The 26,807-nt window shown below is 47.7% G+C and overlaps 1 protein-coding gene across 1 annotated transcript in view; it reads left to right on the top strand.

Moving 5' to 3' along the window:
* SYCP3 (synaptonemal complex protein 3) overlaps positions 1-26,807 on the top strand; it is a 1,370,872-nt gene that overhangs the window by 274,094 nt on the left and 1,069,971 nt on the right. The window contains exon 4 of the mRNA XM_086919156.1: positions 13,509-13,628. Within this exon, the coding sequence (XP_086775282.1) occupies positions 13,509-13,628 (120 nt within the window). The remainder of the gene's footprint in view (positions 1-13,508; positions 13,629-26,807) is intronic.

Here is a 26,807-nt window from a genome sequence, read left to right as displayed (position 1 = left end):
TCATCAGGTGACCGTAATTCGTTTTTTACACAGAGACAGGTGTACAACAAAATCCTATACAAACAGGGATAAAACACATAGAATACACACAAGTATTTTGAAATAATTGATATACATATACTGTCTATACATACATTACGAGGTTGAATGAAAGAAGAGAGGAGTCTTGTTATAGCAACCTACTGATGCTCTAAGGGTCAATTATTTTTTCAAAAAATTATAAATATATATGGTCTCATGATGCATTTCCAATTTAAGTACATTGTGGACTAGCACAGGTAGTCCTATATCCTATGTTGTTCTTTAAAGTTGCCAAAATGGTTTTATGTCTGGGAGGTTGACCAGACTTAATCATCAGCATGTTCGCAATGAGTTGGAACTTGCTCAACATCTACAAGGTCTCTTTTCTCTACTCCTGGCAGACTTTGAGAAAGTCTTTGAGTTGGGCATTTAGAATTGCCTATCGAATTACTGTCTAGAATAGTATTAAGGCTCCGCGGCTCAAAGTATTTCTTTTTATATAATAGACAACCCATAGTTGGTGTCCCAAGTCAACAGACTGTTTCAACAGAGATTCCCTTTAAAAAATGTTACTCCAAAGGGATGCCTGCTCTTTTCTAATATTCAGTCAATATAAAACATTTGGCCGACTGGTTGTTATATTTGAGAATTCTTTTGGGCTAAAGGGCTGGAGAATGGGGTATCATCTTCTGCAGAGGACTTCTTGGTCTTCCTTACCACCCCAGGTAATTCAATTCCTCAGGTGATGGAGATCCTAACCCAATTTGTATTGGCCCCAGGTCTTTGCGTTAACTGGTCCAAATCAATAATTTGCCTGATACAGGGAACTCTGGCAGAACCAATAAAGACTTGTAAAATCTCAAATTTCATGATACATTACTGGTCTGGCCATATTACTTAAAAAATGGCATATTGAAGAAACTAGTACAAAGATTAAGGTTAGTTAGGGCTACATTCTGGAGACTGTACATTGATGATCAACTATCTGTTTTTATTCAGTAAGTTATGTTGCAATCCATCGGACTAGAGTTTAATGTTACGTCCAGTCAGTTATCTAAATTTATGTTTGCTGATGCCCCTTAAATAGAACTTGGTGTAGATTTCCTAGATCAGTATGAACGCTGGACTCTAAGAAAAATGTTTGCTAAAATTATTATAGGTTTTTCTTAATGGGCAGAGAGCAAAGGGATTTCTAGCCCCACTACTTTAGAGTTCTTTGAAAAGTGTTTTCAATCAGAAAGTTTCCCTCACTCTTTATTAGTTTGGACAATAGGGTTTAGCTCATGTCACAAAAGTTAACTAACCTTTTTTCCAAATCTAGGTATTAAACATAAACACACTGACTTGTGTGCGCCTCAGATAAATGGTTTAGGTGAAATTAGCAGCAGGTATATGGAATTCCTAGAGCCCAATGCCCTGGGCATATTGTTTTGGGGTCAAGGGCAACAAGTTTTTTGTGTATTTTGTCCTTGGGACAAGTAGGCCCAACTCCCTGCAGCACAAACCCTTTGACTGCCAGTTTGCAGTGACACATTATGGATCAGGGAGGGGCACTGTCTGCAGTTAAGGTAATATTTGTGTCCATATGTTAATGCTGTTCAAACTTATATTCATGGGACGTTAATTGAAAGCCTTTATTATTAGGGTGAGCGGTCTAAGTAAATGATGTAAGCTTTGACTGCACTACTGACAGTGGTTCCAGTATAAAAATGAGTACACACGTTTTCAAAGTTTCGCAATATTAGGCAATATATAATACTCCCAGAATGCTCTCTGATTAGATGCAAATATTTGCAGAAGCTTGAAAGGAAGATTAATGATTCTTTGCTTTCAAAACAAAATGTTCATAAATAATTAAAGTAGGAAAAAAACATTAGCTAAACTACTGTATAATTTCAGGTGCCAATTTTATGCAGCACCATTTAGTAAAATGTGTTGATGCATGCTATTATTTACGAAAAATGTTCATAAGGGAAAATCAGTGTAACCAGTTTCTAAAAGCTTATAGGAAAAATTAAATAAACAAGCATTGGCCAAGCTAGTAAATCTGAAATTGTTGGTCAGCTTTTTAGTTTTTTCAATTTGTGACTTGTTTTGGCATGGTTTTTGTAAAAGCCTTACTGGTATGGGAGCGGTTGGGCCCTCACCATTATAACCAGCATTGGCAAAAGCAAAAAAAGGTTTTGCTCTCAAAAAACACACAACTAGTTACTGCCACTTAACAAAACTACTTTGTGTGCCGATATGTTCCTTGTGAAAGAGCTGAATGCTTTCACAGTGAAGCCAGCCGATACAGAGAGCGACAGAGAGAGCAACAGAATTTTAATAAACTCAAAAGGTTAGTTAACGCCAGACCAAATTAGGCACCCAATTAATAAAGAAAGTCTCGCAAGTGTACCCATGGTATATGTCCTTGCATGAAGTGCAGCTATACGGCTTTCGTGAATTCACAAGAATTTACAGAAGTAGCGCAAGAAATAGAACCCCTAGAAAATATTTGTGAACTGCAATTTCGCATGAGCAAATAGCATGTGTAGAGTTGCTCATACGAAAATCTGAGTGTTTGCACGTTTACTTTCCCCTCCCACCACTTTTTTCCCCAAATCTGGAAGGTTTATATCTGCCATTGTCAGGAGTAAATTTGCAACATTTCTCAGTATGGGAAAAGATTAGAGAAGAGGAGTTGTTGGTAAATTCTTAAAACATGCAAGTTTGTACGCTCAAAAGGGTATTCCAACTCTGAAACTATTGCTTACCTCTACCTTCAGCCCCAGTATGTAGCTCTGTGAAAGCGTGGCAACATAAGCGGATTGCTAGTATTTAAAGACTACTATGGTATGAACCCTGGTATAATCGGAGAGGCTAGATCAGAGCTCTTATATAATGAAATTGCTGCCATAATATGTTGCCGCACTACATGGCACCACAGGGACAAGTGGATTTTGTTGCAGGACAAGTATGTTATGTTATTAAATTATTTATTGAGCGCACTATCACTGATTAGTTTCTTGGCGCTAGGATCGACAGTAACAAAGGTCAGGGGCCGCTGCAGCTCTGTAGAGAGTAGTCGCACTCTCACTCTCTCCCATCCGAAAGATGCTGTAGTAGGGGCAAGATGGCCGCTGCAGCTCTGTAGAGAGTAGTCGCACTCTCACTCTCTCCCATCCGAAAGATGCTGTAGTACTGCTGAACCAGGGATGTGGGGTCTGGTTAACCAGTTTCAACATACTCCGCTAGACGCACTCAACTCAGAGTGGTGGTGGAGCTTCGCACCAAAGAAAGTGTCAAAGAAGGTATTGAAGTGGCTGACTTGGTGGAGAGGGGCGCTAAGCTCTGTGAAGATCGCTGCCAACATGTCTCATAGAGTTAAGGCAGATAGAGAGAAGCCAAATACAGGACCGATTAAAGCCTCAGCCGCAGCAGCAGCGAGAGAGGGAGCGGTCCCGAAGGTTACCTCATTGAAGAAAGCAGCGGAAATCCCTAGCCGTTCCTCAAAAAACACAGCAGCAAAGAAAAATGAAAAACTAGAAAAGAAATCCGAGGCTGGCCCGGAGACCCGCTCGGGAATAACAAAAACAGCGAGGGAGATTACACTGGAAGGGAAAGCGCAGCGTGCGCAAACAGTACAATCAGCATTCATGAAAGACCAGAAGCGGCAAGCAACTCTACCTGAGTCCTTTACGCCGAGAATTTCTTTAGCGGTACCACGGATTGAGATCCAGGAAGCTGATCCTTGTCAGGAGAAACCGCTGGTCGAGGTGGTGCTGCCGGTATCATTTGACGGCGTCCATGGAGATGCATTGGAGGAGAACGCGGAAGTAGCAGCAGGAGCAGGATCGGCAGACCGCGAGGACCGCGAGGACGCAAGCGTCAGAGTCGGCTTGGTTGCTGGGCAACCAACGAGTGCTGCAGAAGTCGGCAGATTGCGAGCAGAGGTGAACGCGGAGGTGAACACAGAAGCCACAGAAGCGGCAGTATGCAAAAAGGCGAGCAAGGAGTCTGGTAAGAACAGCAGCCCTGACGATACTGTGTCAAACCCGATAGAGGCTCAAAATAATAAACTGATGCTTGATGCTCTGTTGGCTGTAGAGCTAGAATCACGCAGTAGTTCTATACAGGATGCAGGACCAAGCTGGGGCAGCACCCAAAGCTTAACGGAGCAGAAAGGGCTGTTTATGAGTCAAGTCACTGGCAGGAATACGAAAAATATAGACAGAAGTTCAAGAGGAGGCTCGCCTGAGTTTTTTTCGGTTTATGAGGAGACAGATACATCAAGTGCAAGTGCTAGTGCTAGTGCCAGTGAGCAGGAGTCAGTGGAATCTGAGAATGAGGAAAGCACTGAACACACCTTTGACTCAGATACTAGTAAGGGTCCTAATGATCTTGCAACGAAAAAGAAGAAAGGACTTGGCAGTGGCAAAAGAAGAAGTGGTAGAGGTTCAAGGAGCAGTATGACGAAGAAACTGTCGTGGGATTATGCCGCTACTTCAGAGACTTACAATGAAGGCGAGCAGGAAGGAGCGAAAGAAGAGGGGAGGCAGAATACGCAGAATGTAACACTTGAAATGCTGTTTGGGACATTAAAACAGATGCAGAAAGAGGCAAGGACTGAGAGCAGAAGGGCAAAAAGAGACACCAAAAAGCTTCAAGCGTCATTAAGGAAAGTAAGCAGAAAACAGGAGGAGGTTGAAGGAAGAGTCTCGCAAGTCGAGGAAAGGACAAGCAGGGTTGAAGATGAAGTGACAGACTGGCAATCTTTCCAAAAAGAGCAAGTGAAGGTGGTTGAAGATCTCCAATGGAAGCTAGAAAGCTTTGAGAACCGCCAAAGGAGAAACAATGTGAGACTGTTGGGCCTTGAGGAGGGAAAGGAGGGGCAAGACCCCAGGGGGTATGTGATCAAGATTTTGGAAGAGGCCTTTCCCGAGTCAAAATGGCATTGGGATGTGGAAGTGCAGAGAGCACATAGGTATCCACTCTTCAAGAAGAATAGGGGAGGGGATGAGAAGGGGTTCCCAAGAGCAATGTTGGTTTTTTTAGGCAACTTTCTAGCGAGGCAGGAAATAATAGATAAAGCTAGGCCTGATTCAAGGAAGATAGCCGACGGGAACACTTTTTTCTCCAGGCCGGACTTCTGCCACGTCACTGTGGAAAGGAGGTGGAGGCTAAGGCAGCTGATAGGGCCTTTCCAAAAGCAAGGGGCAGAAGCATATCTATTGTTCCCGTCTAGGCTGAAAGTGATTAGGAAAGGCTACACCAGAATGTTTACTTCAGAAGTAAAAGCAGCAGAATACCTAGCAGAAATTTCGGAAGCTGGTAGTGGTATGGAGAGTAGAACCAGATCAAGAACCCCACCAAGGTCTCCCACGAGAACTCCATCAAAGTCCCCGTAAGCAGCAGTAGGTAAGACTTAACAGTAAGGAATCAGGATGGGAGAGAGTAGCGACTCTACAGACTTCAGGAGGCTACACATAGGCCAGGATTGGCCTATTTGCCTGTAGCAAGGGGGGCGGGGCTCCTAAGGGGTGGGGGGCAAGGGGGGGAGAGGGGTGGGTGGCAAGGGGGGGAGACAAACAGGTTGGTTTTGAGCACAAACACGGTGAGGGAGTAAGTAGTAGGAAGGTACGCAAAATACACCAAAAGATGCATGGGCTAAAATATATAAACAAACCCAAGGAGGAAAATGTGGGGGAAATGTTAAGGATATTCTTCAAAGCTTGTTGGTGCAAATGGAAATTTGGATTAGGAAAATCTTTGAAACATAATGACCTGTAGAATAGTTTCAATAAATATATGTGGTCTTAACGAGTTGAATAAGAGATTAAAAGCCGCTGCTTTGTTAAAGTCATTAAAACCAGACCTAGTGTGTCTTCAGGAAACACACATCGAGGGCACTAAGGCTTACTTACTAGATCAATTGGGTTTTAATGTTTTAGCAAAAACCAATCTGAATACTAAGACACGAGGGGTGGTAATCCTGGGCAAAAGGCAGGATACACTAGTCAAGAGAAAGTTGGAGGATCAATGGGGAAGATGGGTGATAGCAGAATTAACATTTATGGGAGAAACTTTTACCCTTGTCTCAGTGTATGGGTCCACTGGTGATGATCCTGATATCTTTCAATTTCTGGATGCAGAACTTGCACAGTGGCCAGAGCCTATTATTCTATGTGGAGATTTGAATCTGCATGATGCAGATAGTAGTTTTCTAGATTCCAATAGGAAATACACAGGGAGGAAAAAGAGAACTTACAGGGCTCTAGCTGACATGGTAAGAAATAATTCCTTAGAGGATCCATGGATAAAGTGTCATCCGAATCTGGATGGGAGTACTTTTTTTTCAGCTCCCCATCAGACCTTAGTTAGGCTGGATTATTTTTTGATTACACGAGACGTAATAGATGGGGTAAAGATAGAAAGAGAACCTAGGATCATTTCTGACCACAGCCCACTAGTGCTAAGTGTAAATCTTGGGCAAAAGAGAAATAAGGAGCCGTCACAATGGACATTTGACAGAATGCTGCTTCAGGACCAAACATATAGGGAAAAAATGTCTGAATGGATTAAGGAATATTGGGAAATTAACAGAGGTACCTCAACACCAGGGATGGAGTGGGATGCTTGCAAAGCCGGAATAAGAGGAATGACCCTGAGTTATGGTATTTCTGCACAGAAAAGGGAGAGGGAAAAAGTGGTGAGAGACAACGAACTAATTAGAGAGGTAGAAGAGGAGCTTATGATGGCTATAAATATGCATTTACCACTTGAACAGATTTTACTGAGACTAGTTGCTCTTAGAGCGGAAGTTATGGACGGGATGGCAAAAAAAACAGTGGAGAAGTACATGGCTAATAAAGAGAAGGCGTATGAACTCAGTGAGAGAGTTGGTCACATACTTGCGGTAAGAGCTAGACAAAGAGGTGGGGTTGCAGACATTAAAGAGATTAAAAATGAACAAGGTGTTAAAGTTAAGGGTCCAGAACAGATTAGAGAGGTTTTTAGGCAGTTTTATATGGCATTATACCAATTAGAAGGAGATGGAGGAGAAGAGGACATAAGGGCTTACTTGAGGGAGATAGAGTCGACAAAACTGGATGAGGCAGATAGGAAAGAGTTGGAAGAGAAATTCAAAGTGGAGGAACTGACTGAGGCCCTGAGAGAGCTGCCATCTGGGAAGGCCGCTGGTCCGGACCAGATCCCAGTTGAATTTTATAAAATCTTTCAATCCTCTCTGTTACCAGATATGTTTAACATGATCAGGGCTCGACAAATCCGAAAAATTGTACTAGTCCTGATGGTCTAGTACCATGGAAAATCCCCTCGACCTGACTGCAACCCACTTGACCTCAGTCTCTGAAAACGGAGCAAAAGTGACAAGATAACAAGATTTAAATGCATCTTTATTGCTCATTCCCTTTATGAGCAATAAAAATGCCTTTAAATCATGTTATCTTGTCACTTTTGCTCTGTTTTCAAAGACAGAGGACAAAAGTTAGTTTGACTTCCTACTCGCCAGAAAGGGCGAGTAGGACCTAAAAATAGCTCGTCCTCATCCATTCTCCCTCGCAAATGCGAGCGGGCGAGTGGATTTGTCGAGCCCTGATGATGCTGTTAGCACAAGTAGGTGAGTCTGTCCCGCACTCTTGGGGAGGCGCAGACATCATTGTTATCCCGAAGAAAGGTAAGCCGGCGGATGCTCCGGGCTCTTACAGACCTATTACGTTAATGAACGCCGACGTCAAGGTGTTCTCCAAGATGCTAGCAAAAAGATTGTCCAGAAAAATTGAATCGCTAGTCATTCCCTCTCAGCATGGGTTTATCCCAGGTAAGGGAACAACCCACCATACGAGGTTAGCAATTACGGCATTTGATGTTGCAGATACTGTAGAAGATCCAATGGCAGCGGTATTTCTCGATGCTGAAAAAGCCTTTGACAGGGTCTCATGGAGATATCTATGGGAGGTTTTGAGGTGGCACGGTATAGGTCCAGGATTTATAAAGGCTTTACAGACACTATACATTGATCCGACAGCCAGGATAAGAGTTAACAGAGGTTACTCGGCTGCAGTTAGCATTCAAAGAGGTACAAGGCAGGGCTGCCCCTCTTCTCCTCTGCTCTTTGCTTTATATCTTGACCCCTATGTAAGGAAATTGGAATTTAATCAAGAGATATCACCATTAGTACTAAATGGTCGTAGGATTAAATCGTTAGCCTATGCGGATGACGTCGCTATCTTAACTCCAGAACCCTCAGCTGCCATTAGGGTAATTGAAGAAGAAGCTGAGAGGTTTGGTCAGTTCTCAGGCTACAGCTTGAACACTACAAAAACACAGATAGTTAAAAATCAATGGGCTATTTGCAACGATGATAGAGTAACGAACATAGCAACCTACTTAGGGGTGCAAATGACAGCGGAAGTAAGTAGAATTGTGGAAAAAAATATGGATCCTTTGATTGCTCAAACGAAAAAAGATCTGGAAAGAATGAATAACTTACACCTGTCGCTGGTTGGATGTACAAATATAATCAAAATGATGATTTTACCTAAATTTTTGTATGTGTTCAGGGCTGTACCCTTGTTGATCGAAGCCAGATGGTTTAACAGTATAGAGGCAATATGTAATAGATTTATATGGGCCCAAGGTAAGACCAGGAGGGCCTATAGGTACATGACGCTTCCTAGAGAAAAAGGAGGGTGGGGGGCACCAGATTTTCGTTTATATTACATGGCTACGGTGCTCCAATATATTCAAGGCCTTATTGGCGGAAATTCTGATGATGTAAGTTTGCAGCAGATGTCGACAGAGGTTTATGCTGTCGCGCTAGGGGTAAACGCTGAGAATTGCTTTTTAAAATGTATTGACTATAGTTATTTTAAACGGACTAAGTTTAAAACCGTAAGAGCGGCAGTGACGGTTTGGAATGCATTCTTAAAGAAAGTAAAGATGGGAAGGTATAATAGGTATGTCCAATTATTTAATAACAGTTCACTGCCTAAGGAAATTTTTGCTGATCATGTTATGGCAGACTGGGCTACAAGGGGGGTCACGCAAATTGGTGATTTACTCTCACAGGATGGTTTTAAGCAATTCTCAGAGCTGAGAGACACATACGGCCTAGATAATAGGGGATTTTTTAAATATCTACAGGTCAGAAGCTTTCTTAACAACAAAGCCGGAGGTCCAGCAGGCTTTAATAAAATAGGGATTATGGAGAAAATAAAACTGATGGGGGATTGCTCTATTAAAACTTTTTATGCAGCATTGGTGGAAAAGAAGCAAGATGATTTAGATAAATTTAGTAAGAAATGGGAGGATAAATTGGGAATTGATGGTAGTTTGTTTTATGATTCTCTAAACCTGGGCTGTACGATAATCTGCGCTGCCCCGTTGCAATCTCAGCATTATAAAACACTGTATTTTTTGTACTTTACGCCTGCAAAGATTGCAAAATGGGGGGGGAATCAAGGTATCAACTGCCCTAGATGTAATGAGCTGGAAGCAGATAGTGTACATATTTTTGCAACATGCCCCAAGTTGCGATCATTGATTAGTGGGATCGAGGGGTTTCTGGCAACTTCACTGGGTATTGAGATATCCCTTACGCCGACGTGGATTATGTTAGGTGTGAATAATGAGGAGCAGGTTCAATATGCTGAATTTATGTTTCTAATAATGGCGGTTTATAGGCTCACAATAGCTAGGGCCTGGCTAGATAAAAGCCCTCCGAGCTTGCAATGCTGGCTAGCAAATACTCTGTATGCATATAATATAGAGGAAAAAATGTATGCTCGAAAGGGGAGAAATGGAAGACGATTGGGGAGTAGAATTTGGGAGCCAATATGTAACTGGAAAGAGAGGCAAAGAAGGAGTAACTAGGGGAGGGGGAAGGAGAATGTTGAAGGTATCGTTACCATCATTGTCTGTGGCTTTCATCTTCTTTATTTTTTGTCTTACTTTTTGAGTTTGATCGATTATTATAGCTGAATATTAGTATGCGTAAGCTTTCTTTAGGTAGATGTAGTATATAAGTGGTATGTTATTATTAATTAATGCTGGTGTTTAAATTACTATATTATAAATTAACATTACAGTAATGTATAAAATTGTGATATATGTAATGCTCATAACAATATGTTGTAATGAAGGAAAATTAAAAAATTAAAAAATAAAAAAAAACAAAAAAAACAAAAAAAAACAAAGGTCAGGGTGAAGGTGGAGAGTTGATTAAAAAAAGCTTGTCTAAAAAGCCAGGTCTTTAGCGCTTTCCGGAAAGATAAGAGATCTTGGCAGTGCCGGATCTCCGGGGGGGAGGTGTTCCATAGGCAGGGGGCAAGTGTTGCAAATCTACGTCCACCAGCACGTTTACGTTTGAAAGGGAGAGTCTGGAGGAGTCCTTGGTGAAGTGAACGAAGGTTGCGAGGAGGGACGTATCTGGTGATCAGTTGGTTGATGAATTTAGGGCTTTTGCCATACAGACACTTAAAGATCAGGCAACCTGCTTTAAAAGCACAGCGTTGCGTGACCGGAAGCCAGTGCAGTTTGATGAGTAGGGGAGTAGCTGCATGCCACCTTGGTGGTTTTAGAATCAGCCTTGCGGCATAGTTCTGAACCATCTGGAGACGCTTGAGTAAATATTTTGGAAGACCCAGGTAGATGGCATTCGCGTAGTCCAGATGGGACAGAACCGTAGCGATCACAACCTGGGTGATTGCTTCCGATGTTAACAATCGCCGGACCTTCCGAATTTTTTTTAGCTGAAAGAAGCATTTGGACACCACCTGGCCCACTTGTACTTTTAATGAGAGATCACTGTTTTGGCCGATGGTGATGGCGCTTGACCCAGATCTGATGGCCAGTAATGGGTCCACCTGTGCTTGGCGCTGTTCCCAGTCAGTACCAGTTCGGTTTTACCTGGATTTAATTTCAGCTGGTTTTGGTCCATCCAGGATTTATTAAACCTCATGGTTGACTGAAAATGGGTGATGGAGTTTTCCGAGTTATCGATGGTAAAGAGTAGCTGCAAGTCATCAGCATAATTGACAACTCTCACCTGTTTGTCTCTGAGGGTTTGAATCAGAGGGAGCATATATATATTGAAAAGGTGAGGTGATAGGGAGGAGCCCTGTGGCACTCCACAAGAAATGGGCTGTTTAACACTGGTTAGATCTCCCAGGCGCACTGCTTGGGAGCGGTTCTCCAAGAAGGATCTCACCCAGCGTGCCGCCGTGTCCCGTATGCCGGCCTGTCCGACACGGTCGATCAGGATGTTGTGGTCGACAGTGTCGAACGCGGCAGACAAATCTAGGAGCACCAGGGCCTGGGGGGGAGCGTCTATCTACGCAGTCTCGGAGGGAATCCAAGACTGAGGTGACCACTGCCTCAGTTGAATGTGCTGGCCGGAATCCAGCCTGGTGGGGGTCAAAACAGGAGGACTCCTCCAAAAAATTAGAGAGGCATTTCGCCACGTGAGCCTCCAGGACTTTTGCCAAGTAAGGCAATAAAGAAATGGGCCAAAAATTTGCCTTACAGGCAGGGTCAGCCCCCGTTTTTTTTAATAGAGGTATGACCGTGGCTTCTTTAAAGGCAGATGGAACTATGCCCGAGGTGAGGGAGTCATTTAGAAGTGCCAGGGCAGGTGCTGGATTTGTGGAGAAACACTCTTTTAAGATGCGAGGAGGGCAGATATCCAGTGGAGAAGTGTGGATCAGGGGTTAGAGGCGGCAGACCCGGAAGCTGAGATCGGTCCTGGACCAGGGTTCAATTCCCCGCCTCGGTGGGTCTTGGGCTCAAAAATTCCACGGACTCGATAATTCTCGTTCCGGTGCCTACTCGACTCACGGGTTCACACTCTGCGACTCTGGGCAATAGCTTGCTTAATCTCCACTACGGCCCCTCGCGGCGGGATGCCTGGCTTTCACCTTGTGGATACCCTGCTGGGGTTATCTCACAGGGGAATACCAGGACGGGTTCCCAAGGCAAGCGCCTTGATGCCTTCGGGTGATAACTGCGCTATATAAATCGCAATACATTTACATACATTTACATTTACAGTGGTGAGCCGGATTTGACTCTTGTCATTAGTTCCAGAAGCTGGACCTGAGTTATGGGCTGAAAATTAGTAAAGGTGGCAGTACTGGCCTTGATTGCCATACCGAGTGTGATTGGGGTCACCGATTGTGGAATGCTAGTTTTAATGTCTGCAATCTTGTCACTAAAGTAGATGTTAAGTGAATCACACAGGCACTGGTTAGGGATTACCTTAGGGCGGACATTCTCCAAGTTCATCAGTTCATTAAAAATAGAGATTGGATTTGTTTGAGAAATCTAGGATTCGAGAAGAGAAGTACTCTGCCTTTGCTGCGGAAATGGAGTTCGTATATTCCTTTCTGGTCCTGACATATTTGATTTTTAACTCAGGATCATATTCGCGGCGCCGAAGGCGTTCTAGATGCCGTAAGGCCAGTTTCCTGGTTTTCAAGTCATCGGAAAACCATCTATTGGCATCCGTGCGCCGTGCTAGTCTATTTCTCTTGTACGGGGCATGAAGATCACTGGCCTCTTGTAACCAGCCAGTAAGAGTGGATACTGAAGAATTTGTCGTTGTCCAGGGGAGGTATGACATTACCTAGTGCTTGTAAAAAGCCGTTTTATCCATTGCATTCCAGTTTCTAGCTAGCCTGCCAGTGGCTGGCGCAATGATCCTAGTGGGGGTGATACATACCTTAAATTTAAGAATAAGGTGGTCTGACCAAAGGCATGGCAAGGTTGTCGGGGTTGTTACGCATGTGGTGTTGGACCACACATGGTCTAGAATGTGACCTCTGCAATGTGTAGGGGAGAGCACTAATTGATTACAATTTAAATTAGACAGAAGATCAGTCAGTTCAGCCGATTGAGGGCCCTCCGAGGGGTCGTTATGCCAGTAGTTAAGATCACCTACTAGGAAGATCCTGGCATGGTCAAGGGCCAAATTAGCAACTTGATCACTTAAGGCCATAGGAAATGATGGCATTGAGGTGGGAGGCCTATACAAGAGGACGCAAGTTATAGTCATATAATGAGTAGCAATTTTTAGCACTAAATTATCTGTATTGGCCAACGTCAGACAGGTAGACAAGTAGATTTATGAAGCAACCTGCCCCATGGACAAGTAGATATTTTATTAAATTCCACACCCCTGGTCTTCAACACAGCACCCAGTATGCTTTCACTAGAATCTGAAGTAACAAATTGTCTACTATAGTTGAGGTCGAATGAGTTGCCCAGAAAATTTTGAATGTTTATTGTTCTATCCAGTTGGCGCCGGCTGTCTGCCTATGCTAATGTGTGGTGCGTGTTCTCTTAAATTAAAGCACTTACATGATGTATTCTGGTCTCATTAGTACACCTGTGTTCTATGCAGTAGCTACAAAACTTCTCTGCTTACAATTTTAACAAATAGTATGCATTCGTTTGATAGAATTCATCTCTGAAAATGCCCCCATCAGGAAGAAAACAGACCGCAAAATCTGTCAAAGCTGCACAGGAAGAAGAGGCTGTTTGCCCCTATGAATTTCAGGCAGAGCAAAAGAAAAGTCCTAGTGGATCTGAAGAGGACATCAGGGAAGGTGTAGTATTCTGAAATGTTTTTCATGATATTCTAAAATTAATATGCACATTATTGCACACAATTAGTTCCATCTGAATTAAATGAATGAAATATCAAATATGAGCATGTCACGTTTGTACTATGCTTCCAAATGTCAAAGTGTGCTATTGATACCAAATAAGATGTGATTTACTCTGACTTCAGACATGCACCAGGAATCAAGTAAGGTGGGTTGAATAAAAAAATACTGTTTTCCAAACTGTCGAAGGAATAATCTCCATTAAGCGACACAGAACATTTCTTCTCCACAAGGTATACTCCCTACAATCGTAAGCTTGGATTAACTTTCCCGACGCTCCAATAAATGTAAAGTAAGAGAGGAATTTCAGAATGCATGCTCCAAGAAAGTCAGCTTTGTGATTTTCTTTCTACCTTTTAGAAGAACTGCAGCCAGTGTTAGCCTCTCTGAAATAGTCATCTTTTTTGCAGCAATTTTGTCTTATTCTTAAGAACTGTCCGTAAGGGAGAGAGTCCCTTAGGGCCCTGGGGTGGTTGCTTGAGTAATTGAGTAATGTATTACACTCTGTGGGTTTCCTGTAAAGACGGGTAAGTAACTCACCCTCCTAGGGATGACTATTTCAGAGAGGCTAACATTCTGGCTACCCAACTCAAGGATCGAGGTTACCCCCAAAAAATAGTCAGGAACGCATCCAAGAGAGCATTGTATTGCCCACGCAAAATTCTCCTAAGTCCCAATCCAAAAAAAGAAACCGAAAGGATTGCATGTGTCACCACATTTTCCCCTATTTCTAACAACATACGGAAGACCATACTCCAACATTAACCAATACTTGATGTGGGTAGCTTGAACATCGAACGCCCGCTGTTTGCCTTCCGCAAAAGTCGGAACCTTAAAGACCATCTAGTAAGGGCAGCTCTCCCAAACTTCAGTCCATCCACAACACTAGACTCTATATGGGGACTCTCCCCAGTGATTGGTCATTCTAAGTGTGGGGGTTGAAACGTGTGTGAATTAACTCTGGAAGGAAAATCTTTCACTTTTAACAATGTCACTGTAAATTGTCGCTCCTTTTCAAACTGCAATACTTGTAATGTGGTGTACTTGATCCATTGTCCATGTTTAAAATTGTACATTGGGGAGACAACCCAGAAAATAAAAACGAGGATATGCCAGCACCTGAGCAGAATCAGGTGTAAGACATTGAATGCACCCCTGGTAGAACATTTTTCAATGGCTATTCACAATGAAGATGATATCAGAGAGGCGGGAATATGGCTCAACTACTAAACAAAAAGGAACTCGAGGGTTTCACAGGCTCGTAGGAGTTACTCCTTGAGTGAACTAAGTGGTAGACCAAGTATGGATGTTTCATCTCAATCTGGAAATGAAGTAGATATGTTCGAGGCATGTGGGCTGCTGAATTCATATCTGTGCATAGATCGCCGCCTAGTTTTGGGTCCGGCTGATTGCACATTGTTGTCCTGGAAGAATCTTTGAAGTATCACGAGATAGGTGGCTCCTCCCCTGGACTACAGTGTGCATGGGCATCAACTCCATCCTCAGATTCTTTTTTTCCGCCATTGGGTTTGGATGTCTTTGGATTCCCTCTTGTCGGAATCGATAGAAAACTTTCTTGAGACCAAAAGGTCTTTAGTCTATTACGTCGGTATAGTCTTGCGTTCGGTCTTAGTTCTCCCAGCTCTGTTCCGAGCCAGATTCTCTACACCCGTGCGCTCTCGGCGCGGAAGGCCCAGTCGACGCTCCAGACCTATCGACCGTCCATCATGGAACGAAGTCCATTCAAGAGATGTCCCGTCTGCAACTCGAAGTATCCCCACATCGACGTCCACCCGGTGTGCAACAAGTGTCTGTCGCCGGACCATGATGAAGCCAAGTTTATGGCTTGTTCACGCTTCAGGTCCAAGAAGACGCTCAAGCTTCGACGAGCTGCGCGTCAGGAGGCCCAGCATGCTGCACCGGCGCCTGTGGACATCTTCAATGCAGGGGATGTCGAGGACAAATCTATCCAGGACATTTCTGAGTCGAACCCCGCATCGGACGTCGACTACGACGCGGATGCAGAGATGTTCGAGGCCGAAGAAGTCGTCGACAAGGTAGGAGACGACGACGGGGCCCTCGGGGCCATGGAGGATAGCTCGGATGAGGAGCTTCCTCAAACTGACTCTGGGGCCGTGCCAATTCATAAGGCTCAGGTCGAGGGATCGCCTTCGGGCCTTACCCAAGATCTTACTGTGGGTTCTACGGCCCCGCCTTCGGGCTCGGCAACGGACATTGCTGCTGAGCCACTCCCTGGCAAAACGAAACCGAAAGTGAAACCTACGGTCTCGACTCCAGACACTGCGCAGGTGCCGTCCTCGAAACCGAAAGTGCGCATCGCTTTGATCGGCTCCAAGGCCTCAGAGCCATCGGCGCCGAAGGTGGCTGTCGAGCCGAAGGCTCAAGTCAAGGGCGTCGAGACGAAGTCTACCGCGCCGAAGACTAAAGTGAAGGTGGTCGAGCCGAGCGCGTCGGCGCCGAAGACGGTCGACGCCGGCAAAAGCCTCAGCGACCCAAAGAAGGCTATCGGCGACCTGAAGAAACGGCTGGATAACCCGAAGGTTCTCGCGACTCCGCGTCAGCAGGACCAGGCCAAGGGCACCGAGCCCCGAGAGTCGACTCCAGGTGTGGCCTCAAGGGATTCCATTGAACCGGCGCGTCCATCCCCCGCGTTCACCAAGAAGGTGACGGACTCCCTGCAGCGCATCAGGGACGGGACCGCGTAAGGTGGTCCAAAGGATCCTCCGCCTGCGAAACCGGTGGAGAAACCCCTAAAGGCGTCCACGCCCATCCATTTCACGTTTCCGCCAAAGACGGCGCCGAAGGCTTTCGCTCCTAAGGCAGTCGCCAGCGTGCCTGAGAAGGTCTCCTCGGCGCCGAAGTAGTCGGCGGTGGTCCCCGGCCCACAACCTCGACGACCTTCAGTGGATGAGCATCAAGAACACTTCATCGATGCCGAAACGGGCAGGCTTTCCCTCCACCAGCGGAAAATCGCCCCAGAACGCCCAATGGAGTCTTACAAGATCCCTCTCAAGAAAAAGAAGGACTCTGCTTTCACTCCCGTCTTGGTGGAACCACTTTCCCCGCAGACTCATACTGTTTCGCCCACTTACTCTGATGTGGACGCTGGAGAGGGGGATGATGAGGATGAGTACAGTTATCCTGTCTATACAGACCCTGAGGATACCAACGAACCCTGGGCCGCTGGTGGTGACCCAGGGGATCCTCAATCAGGACAAGACCCTCAACTATTTTCTGCAAAAACGTCCTCTACAGAAGACTCTGCAGCTTTCAATGCCCTCATTGAGCGGGCAGCTAGCAATCACAACGTCCAGCTCCATGCTGACCCTGTGGATGTCGACTTCCTTTTTGATACCTTCTCAATCTCAGAAAAAACTGCTAAGACTGCCTATGCTGAAAGGTGTTTTAAAGCATGCTGCTGAGATCTTTAAAGAACCTACCAGGGCGAGGGTGATAAACCCTAGGATTGAAAAGAAATACAAGTCCGCGCCTACTGATCCTACCTACATCAAAGGACAGTTGCCTCTGGACTCCCTTGTTGTCTCGATTGCCCAGAAGAGGGCTAATTCTCAGACTACGGGTGATGCTCCTCCCCCAGACAAAGAATCCAAGGTCTTTGAGGCATCGGGGAAGAGGGTAGCAGCACAGGCAGCCAACATCTGGCGCATTTCTAACACACAAGCGCTTCTGGCACGGTATGACAGGGCACACTACGACACACTGGAGACCCTGTTGCAGCACCTGCCTGATGAATACAAGGAGGCGGCTGAGATGCTGATTCAGGAAGGGAAGCTGATCTCTAACGCTTCAATTAAGTGCGCTCTGGACGCGGCTGATACCGCTGCCAGGGCTATAAACACTAGTGTTATGCTACGGCGACATGCCTGGCTGAGAATCTCTGGATTTAAGCCAGAAATCCAAATCACCATCCTTAACCAAACAGTCAACCCAGATCACCTGTTTGGCCCGGAGGTTGACACCACCCTAGAAAAAATTAAAAAGGACACGGAGACTTCGAAATCCATGGGTGCCTTACAGTCCCAGCAGTTTCGGGGTGGGTCTTTTCATCGCTCAAGCACTAGAGGCGTTTCCAGGGGCCAGCTCTCCCAGTCCACGCAGTACTACAAGGGCAACACTCAGTCCACATACACCAACAAGAGTCGAGGTGGATATCATGGTAACAGCGCCAAGGGCAGAGGTCGTGGAAACAACAGCTCCAGATCCTCTGCCGCCAGCAAACAGTGACGCCTTGTCACTGCCCCCCGACCACACAACACCGGTCGGGGGGAGACTCCAGCAGTTCCTGCCGGTCTGGAAGTCCATCACCACAGACAGGTGGGTCAGGAAACGTATTGAATACGGTTATTGTCTGGAGTTAACATCCACTCCACCCAACATGCCCCCAAGAAACCGTCCTATGTCGGCCGAGCATTTGCACTTATTGCAGCAGGAAGTCACCGTTATGCTGCAAAAAGGAGCAATAGAGCTTGTGCCTATGCAAGAAAGGCAAAGGGGTCTACTCCCTGTACTTCTTAATACCAAAGAAGGACGGGTCCCTCAGGCCCATCCTGGACCTCCGGCCACTCAACCATTACATCCTGTTGGAGCACTTCCATATGCTGACCCTGCAGCAAGTGCTCCCGTTGCTCAGTCAGGGGGATTTTCTCGCAACTTTAGACCTAAAGGATGCGTACTTTCACATTCCACTGCACCCTTCACACAGGAAATACCTCCGGTTCACCATCCAAAACCAGCACTACCAGTTCAAGGTTTTGCCTTTCGGTGTCACCACGGCACCCAGGGTGTTCACAAAGTGCCTGGAGACAGTGGCGGCGCATCTCAGGAGACGGAACATCCACGTCTACCCTTATCTGGACGACTGGCTCATCCAGGCAAAGTCAGCCCAGTAGTGTGCCGCCCACATGTCCCACACCATTCACATCCTGCACGATCTGGGATTCTCACTGAATTACCCAAAATCCCACCTCCAGCCCGCCCACATACGGCAGTATCTGGGTGCGACTATAAACACTCTGGCGGCCACAGCACAGCCGAATTCAGTGAGAGTCTGCAGCTTTCAATCGCTGATACAAGAATTCAGACCTCAACACTCGCTTACAGCAAGAGTGTTCATGCAGTTGATAGGCATGATGGCCTCCTGCATTTCCATAGTCCCGCACGCAAGACTACTTATGTGCCCGCTTCAGGAGTGCTTAGCACGTCAGTGGACTCAGGCTCACGGGCAGTTGAAAGACCTAGTGTTGGTGAGCGGTCGGGCATAAAACTCTCTGCATTGGTGGAATCCACGAAACTTTTGCAAGGGCCGACCGTTCCAAGAGCCTGTGCCACAGATCATCCTGACAACGGACGCCTCTCTCCAGGGATGGGGAGCTCGTGTACTCCATTACACAGTGCAGGGACTATGAACGCAACAGCAACGGAAGATGCACATCAATGTTCTCGAACTGATGGCAATCTTCATGGCACTCAAAGCCTTCAAAGTACATCTGTGCAACAAGGTCGTGTTGATCCGGACGGACAACATGACAGCCATGTACTACATTCAAAAGCAGGGAGGGACACACTCTCCGCAGCTGTCTCATCTGGCTCAGAGCATGTGGAAGTGGGCCATTCAAAGGAACATCTTCCTCATGGCAGAACACCTCCCGGGCAAGGACAATCAGATGGCGGACCTGCTCAGCAGGCACAGCCACCAAGTGCACGAGTGGGAGATGCATCCATCAGTACTCCAACCGTACTTCCAAAGGTGGGGTCATCCAGAGATAGACCTGTTCGCCACAAGGGAGAACGCAAAATGCCAAAGCTTCGCCGCCAGGTTCCCACACCCACAGTCGCAGGGCAATGCGATATGGATGAACTGGTCAGGCAAATTTGCGTACGCTTTCCCCCAGCACCTCTGATCCCGCTGGTGGCACGCAAGCTCAGGCAGCACTCGATGATTCTCATCCTGGTTGCTCCAACGTGGGCTCGCCAACCATGGTACACCACGTTTCTAGAACTGTCCGTGGTACCGCATCAGAGGCTACGTCTCACACCCAGCCTTCTGACTCAGAGCCATGGCGACATTCAGCATCCAGATCCGCAACAGCTCAACCTGAAGTCTTAGAGTTTGGCTACCTGCACTTGCCTTCTGACTGTATGGACATCATTCGGGAGGCAAGGAAGCCCACCACCAGAGCATGCTATGCGGCAAAATGGAAGCGGTTTGTCATTTATTGTGCAGACCACAACATTAACCCGCTAGATGCGTCTATTCAGAATATCATTTGTTACCTTTTCAATCTGTACAAATGTAATCTGGCCTATGCTTCCATTCGCATACATCTATCTGCAATGGCCGCTTATCTCCAGAACAGGCAGCACCTCTCACTCTTTAGGGTGCCTGCCATTAAGGCCTTTCTAGAAGGACTCAAATGAGTCATTCCTCCGCGGACTCCTACCGCTCAGGAGTGGGACCTCAATGTGGTCCTCACCCGGCTGATGGGTCCTCCCTTTGAACCACTGCATTCCTGCGAGATTAAATTCTTGACGTGGAAAGTGGCTTTCCTCATAGCGATTACATCGCTGCGGCGAGTTAGTGAACTGCAAGCGCTAACTATCCAAGAGCCATTTATTCAAATTCATTCTAACAGGGTAGTGCTTCGCACTAACCCTAAATTCCTTCCTAAAGTTGTCTCAATTCCATATCAACCAAACTATTGAATTGCCTGTTTTCTTCCAAAATCCTGAGTCATTGGCGGAGAGAATGCCCCACACCCTTGACGCCAAAAGGGCCCTGATGTATTACATCGATAGGACCAAGGATTTTCGGAAAACTAAACAACTCTTTGTTGCCTTTGCACCACACCACAAAGGTAACCCCATTTCCAAGGCTGGTATTGCTAGGTGGATCGTTAAATGTATCCAGATCTGCTATCTGAAAGCCAAGCGTACTCTCACCATTCCACCGAGGGCCCACTCCACAAGAAAGTTGGGGGCCTCCATGGCATTCCTAGGAAATATTCCTTTGGAAGACATATGTAGAGCAGCCACATGGTCTACCACACACACATTTACAAAGCATTATTGTGTTGATGTGCACTCCAAACAGCAGGCAGCTGTAGGGCAGGCTGTTCTAAAAACACTTTTCCAAACTGCTGCAGCTGGCACGGGCGGCCGCCGTTAATGGAGGGACTGCTATGTGTTCTATGCACAGATATGAATTCAGCAGCCCACATGCCTCGAACCGAATATGCTACTTACCAGTATGCATCTGTTCTTGGCATGTAGGGCTGCTGACATTCGTATCGCCCGCCCTTCTCCCCGGCGCCTGTAGCAGCTGCAGAATTCACACATACCTCTAGCATCGTCATCATTCACTTTGTTTTTAGCCATTGTGGCCAAGATGGCTAAAAACAATCTGAGGATGGAGTCGATGCCCATGCGCACTGTAGTCCAGGGGAGGAGCCACCTAGTTCGTGATACTTCGAAGACTCTTCCAGGACAACAATGTGCAATCATCTGGACCCAACACTAGGCGGCGATCTATGCACAGATATGAATGTCAGCAGCCCTACATGCCAAGAACAGATGCATACTGGTAAGTAGCATATTCAATTGCAGCTTTCGTTTTACAACAGGCTTAACAGGAACAGGCTTAACAGGAATAAAGACTGGACAACGCTATTATAAGCCATCCTAACACAGACTCCCTAAAACGGCTGACTTGTTCTGCTAGAACAATTTGTTTATATTCTAGACCTCCCGAACTGAGTTCAGAATATTGCTGTAATTCAGAATGCTCAATCTTCCATGAAAAAATTATGCACCCTTGCGCAAATGTCTGATTACAAATGATTTGAACTTGTTGCACATTTCTGATATTAGACATTTTCAACTGCACACCAATTGCCATTTACCAATTATGCAGTATTAAGAAAGACCATCTAGAGAGTTATAAATGACTGCATATCGTCACACATTCTGGAATTCACGTATTTGTCTAATGCCCATAACTGCCATTGACTTATTATGACTGAATATGTAGCACCAGAATTTATGTAGAAGATTGTTTTGTTGACTCGAACCATAAATGTACCAGTATATCAATTCTAATTCTCAGTTGTCCATATTTCCTCTGCTCTCCATGTTTTTTAAATTTCTAATCTTTTCGTTCTCACAACACACTTCTCGTGCGAGCCCCATCTGTCGTATCTCTTCCGATAGTCTTTCTTCTCTGCCCATTCTCCACTCCCCCAAGATGGCGGTCGTGACTTGCCTATGTCTGCAGCATGACACGTTCTGCATCTAGTTCCTGCCATCGTGTACACAGAACCATAGACGCATCATTGTATACTTCCACTGAGGTAAGTGCGGCACCCCTGCCCTCCATGATAACACCCTCCTAGTTCGATCCCTTGACGGTCCGTTTAAACCCTTCTTTCACCCCCAGCATCCAGGAGCCAGCTGCCGATTCTCGCACACGCTTCATTAGCCACTCGGAAATTGTAGTAGAAACGGATGCCCCGTTTCTCCCCAGCATCAAAGTTCCTTAAGTGAATCCTTCATTTTTACCAGGTAAACTTGCTGTCGATGTTAGTTCTTGGTCCCTTAAGTGTAGCATACAGTACGCTGACGGTATTGTTTATACTCTCTCCCTGCAGTATCGTCTACTGTTTCATCTACCGAACTTGGTCCCTCGTACCTAGTCATCATTGCAACGAGGTTTGATGTTTTTTCACACCATTTTTTTCACAATTTGTTTAACTTAAGTCACGTACTTCACAGGCCCGTCTATTCCGTTTTTGTCTAACTAGCGCCAAAACTGATCATCACCACATGCCCTGTAAGCGGCGCACGCACGTAACTGATCTCGGACAGCGATGCACACCAACCTTGTCCAATTTCCCGGCACGCGATACTCATCCCAGCATGCATCGCTCATTTTAACTCACCATCTCGGGTCCTAGACCATCGTTCAGTATTCATACCAAACACATAATTACCCGCAAACTTAAAACTTGTTTCCTCTCCGTGTCACCTTTCCAATCTGAACGTTTAACAATGAATTACTTTGCGATCATGATTGTTTCCGATTTCAAGTCACTTTTTCGCCTTTATCAACTGGTCACAACTGAATTAAGCTATTGCATGGCCATGCTGTCCTACTGATAGGAATAGTCTTTCTTTATTGTAAATAGTCCTGACAGGTTCCCCTGTGTTTTCTCTCCCATTTCTTTACCCCACAGGCATTGTGTTAAATACCAGGCACTTTATTTCCATAGTCCTGATGATGATCCCTGTATCCTAAGAGCTTGGGATCGAAACGTCGTCAACAAATGATTCAGTACCACTGTTTTGCGATTTGTATGAAAAAAATGTGGTTACTATGTTGGTTAGCTTGCTTGACTCTATGATTATTTCAAGCTACCATAGCTCTATTGTTGCCTGAAAACCCTTTTAAGTTTTATGTTTTAGGTGTGTTTTCTCTTTCTCCCAGATCCGGTGCAGGATTGTGTCAAGTTTTATTTTCTTGTTGCTCCCCATGCATACTATTTTCTGATTATATTGCACAATAAACATTCTTTGTTCGGCTGGACACTGAATGTTTATAGTACCTAATCTGAAAGAAATACGTTAGTGTTAGATTCCTTACCTTAGAATATCCCCAGGCGTCAGTCTGGATCCGGAAACTTTTGCGTAGCAGTACCCCTGCGCGTCGGTAGGCGTCGTCTGCAGGCGTCTCCTGCGGCTCCGCATCCGTCGTCGGCGTCGTGCGCCGTGATGACGTCGCTGGAGTATATAGACGCCGCCTCCGCGCGCTGACGTCAGTTCTTCTTTTTTCCGCGCCAGTGGACGCAGATCTGAAGAGCAGTACTCCGGTCTTTGACCAAGTTTTTCGAATTGTTTATCACTTTTGTGCCTGTTAGGATGCCTGGGTTCAAGCACTGTGATGACTGTGAGCGCACGATGTCGGTCACAGACCATCACCGCCTCTGTCTCCGGTGTCTGGGCCCCGACCACGACGTGGACTCCTGCGTCGACTGCCGGGCCCTCACCAACAAGGCTAGACGGGAGCGGTCCCGCAAGCTACTGGAGCTCCGGGTGTCGGCCCCACGTCGGGACCGGGAGCGGTTCCGGTCCGGCCGGAGGTCGAGAGAGCGTTCGAGGGAGCGGTCGCGGAGCCGCGCCGAGCGTTCCGGAAGTCGACACCACTCCTCAGGCTCATCAGGTAAGAAGCACAAGAAGTCGGGGCGTCGTCATCGTACCCCCGACTCTCGCGCGATGCGGCCGGGGGTTCGGGTGACCCCAACCCCGCGGCTCCGCGAGAGTCGCCGGCGCGGCCTGCCCCATACCCTCAGGTCCCTGGGCACGGTGCGGCGCCTGAGGAGATAGAGGCGTTCCTCATGGCCATGAGGGCCCTATCTTCTCCGGCGGGTTCCACGGCGCCTGTGGGCCCAGTGAACCCGTCCGGGGGCCCTAGCGGTTCAGCTGACCCTACCTCGACGCCGTCGGATGCTCCGACTCCGGCGCCGATCCCGGCGCCGCTAGGGCCTTCGGGGTCGACGCCGGATGGACGTCCATCCAACCCGGCGCAGATTCCATCGGGGTTGCCCCCGGCGCCACCCCCGCGCGACGCCGGTTCCTCGGTGCCGGCTTCGGGCGGCACTGGGGCTCCGGCTCCGGCTCCGGCTCCGGCTCCGGCTCCGGCTCCGGTGCCGGCGCCGGCTCCGGGCGGCGCCGTCCCCTTACCTTCACCGACGCCGGACGCGGAGCCGGACGGGCGTCGCTCGACGCCGGTCCCGGCGCCGATGGGGCCCATGAACCCCGAGGAGCCGGTCTACATCGTTGACTCCGAATACGGAGAAGATGAGTTCGGTGAAGGTTGGGAGGGGTCCGAGGACCCTCTGTCACGCGAGTGCCAGTATGACCCGGACTGGACAGGTGACTTGGGGGATGCCAGTGGTCTGGACGACTCTCCTAACCCTGGTTTGATCTCTCCTCCTTCCGTGGCATCGGTGGAGGGAGCTGCATATTCTGTGGTGCTGATGAGGGCTGCCAAGGCCTTACACCTTGAGCTCCCCGTCGCGGCCGTGAGGCCTAACATCCTCACCGAGGTCTTCAAACCGCAGTCATGCCCACAGGAGCCACTGCTGCCGTTTAATGAAGCCTTGTCAGACGTTCTGTTGGGCACGTGGTCCAGGCCCGCTTCAGGTGCGCCTGTTGATCGGAACGTGGCCAGGCGCCACCGTCCTTGTCCGGATGACCCCAAGTTCCTGTCTACCCACCCCACTCCTGAGAGTCTGGTGATCCAGGCCTCGACCCCCCCAGTCCGCATTCCCGTCGGCCCCGCCTGACCGGGAATCCAAGAGGTATGACCAATTTGGCAAGAATGTCTTCTCGTCCATTAGTTTGGGCCTGCGGTCTTGCAACACCGCTTGCCTCTTGGGCCGCTACACCCACTCTGTGTGGGATACGGTCGCGGAACTGCTGCCAGAATGCCCCATGGAGGTGCGGGCAAAACTCGGTCAGGCTGTGGCTGAGGGCCGAGATGCAGCGAAATATTCGATACGGTGTGGTCTTGATACGACCGACTCGCTGGGCAGAGCTATGTCAACGACGGTGGCGATTCGTCGCCACGCCTGGCTGAGATCCACCAATTTTTCGGCAGATGTCCAGAATACATTGATGGACATGCCGTTCGATGGCTGTCACCTGTTCGGTGACAAGGCGGACCACGCGCTGGAACGCTTCAAGGACTCCAGGGTCACGGCCAAGTCCTTGGGTCTCTCGACCAAGCGTCAGCAACCGGGTTCGTTTCGTCCCTTTCGTGGCCAAGGAAGGGGCGCCCCCACACGTGCTGCCAGCCACGCGCCGCAACAATCCTTTCAACGCGGTGGCGGCCGTGGAAACCGCCGTGGTGGCGGTCGGGGACAACGGCGGGGTCAGACCACACCTTCCCCCGCAGCATCTACCCCAAAATCCTCCTAGTCCGTGCTTTCGGCCCCATGTGACGCCAGTGGGTGGCAGGGTTCGCCATCACCACGCTCACTGGCGCACAATCACTTCGGACAGGTGGGTGCTGCAAATCGTCCGAAGGGGCTACTCCCTCCCCTTCGAGACCTCTCCTCCAGCCATGCCAACGCAGAACCACCGTGTGTCGGGGGACCACTTGACACTTCTGCAGGAGGAAGTTACGGCCCTCTTGGCCAAGGGGGCCATCGAGCGCGTTCCTGGGCCAGAAGTAGGGCGTGGTTGTTATTCCCACTACTTTCTGGTGCCCAAGAAGGACAAGGGGGGCCTACGTCCTATCTTGGATCTAAGGAACGTCAACGGCTTCCTCCGGAAGGAGAAGTTCAAGATGTTGACCTTAGCTCAGGGCCTTGGCTGCTCTAGACCCACAAGACTGGATGGTAGCGTTGGACTTGCAGGACGCCTATTTTCACATCCCCGTCCTGCCGGCCCACCGGCGTTACCTGCGGTTCACGGTAGGCCTGGAGCACTTTCAGTTTATCGTGCTTCCCTTCGGCCTTACCAGCGCCCCACGGGTGTTCACAAAGGTGATGGCGGTGGTCGCAGCCCATCTGCGCAGGTTGGGGGTTTCAGTCTTCCCCTACCTAGACGACTGGTTGTTGAAGGCGGGCTCGCCCCAGACAGTCGTCCACCACCTTCAGATGACGGCAGACCTCTTGCACGACCTGGGGTTCTCCATCAATGTGCCGAAATCACACCTGTGTCCCTCTCAAAAGCTCCTTTTCATCGGAGCGGTTCTGGACTCGGCGCAGTTTCGGGTTTATCCTCCGGAACGGCGGGTTCGGGATATTCAGGCTTTGATTCCCATCTTTCAGCCGCTATCCCGGGTTTCGGTCAGGTTGACGCTGCGGCTGCTGGGACTGATGGCTTCCTGCATCCTTCTGGTGCATCACGCCCGGTGGCGGATGCGGGCTCTGCAGTGGGACCTGAAGTTTCAGTGGGCCCAGCATCAGGGCAACTTGTCCGACCACGTCTTGATCTCGGAGGGCACTGCGAGACAACTGCAGTGGTGGCTTACGGACCGCGATTGGGTCAGGGGCAAGTCCCTCTCCCTTCCCCAACCGG

This window comes from Lissotriton vulgaris, chromosome 1_1 (assembly GCF_964263255.1).
Source record: "Lissotriton vulgaris chromosome 1_1, aLisVul1.2, whole genome shotgun sequence".
NCBI classification, from domain to species: Eukaryota; Metazoa; Chordata; class Amphibia; order Caudata; family Salamandridae; genus Lissotriton; species Lissotriton vulgaris.
Note: the sequence above shows the minus strand (reverse complement) of the source record. Positions and strands in the feature narration are given on the sequence as shown.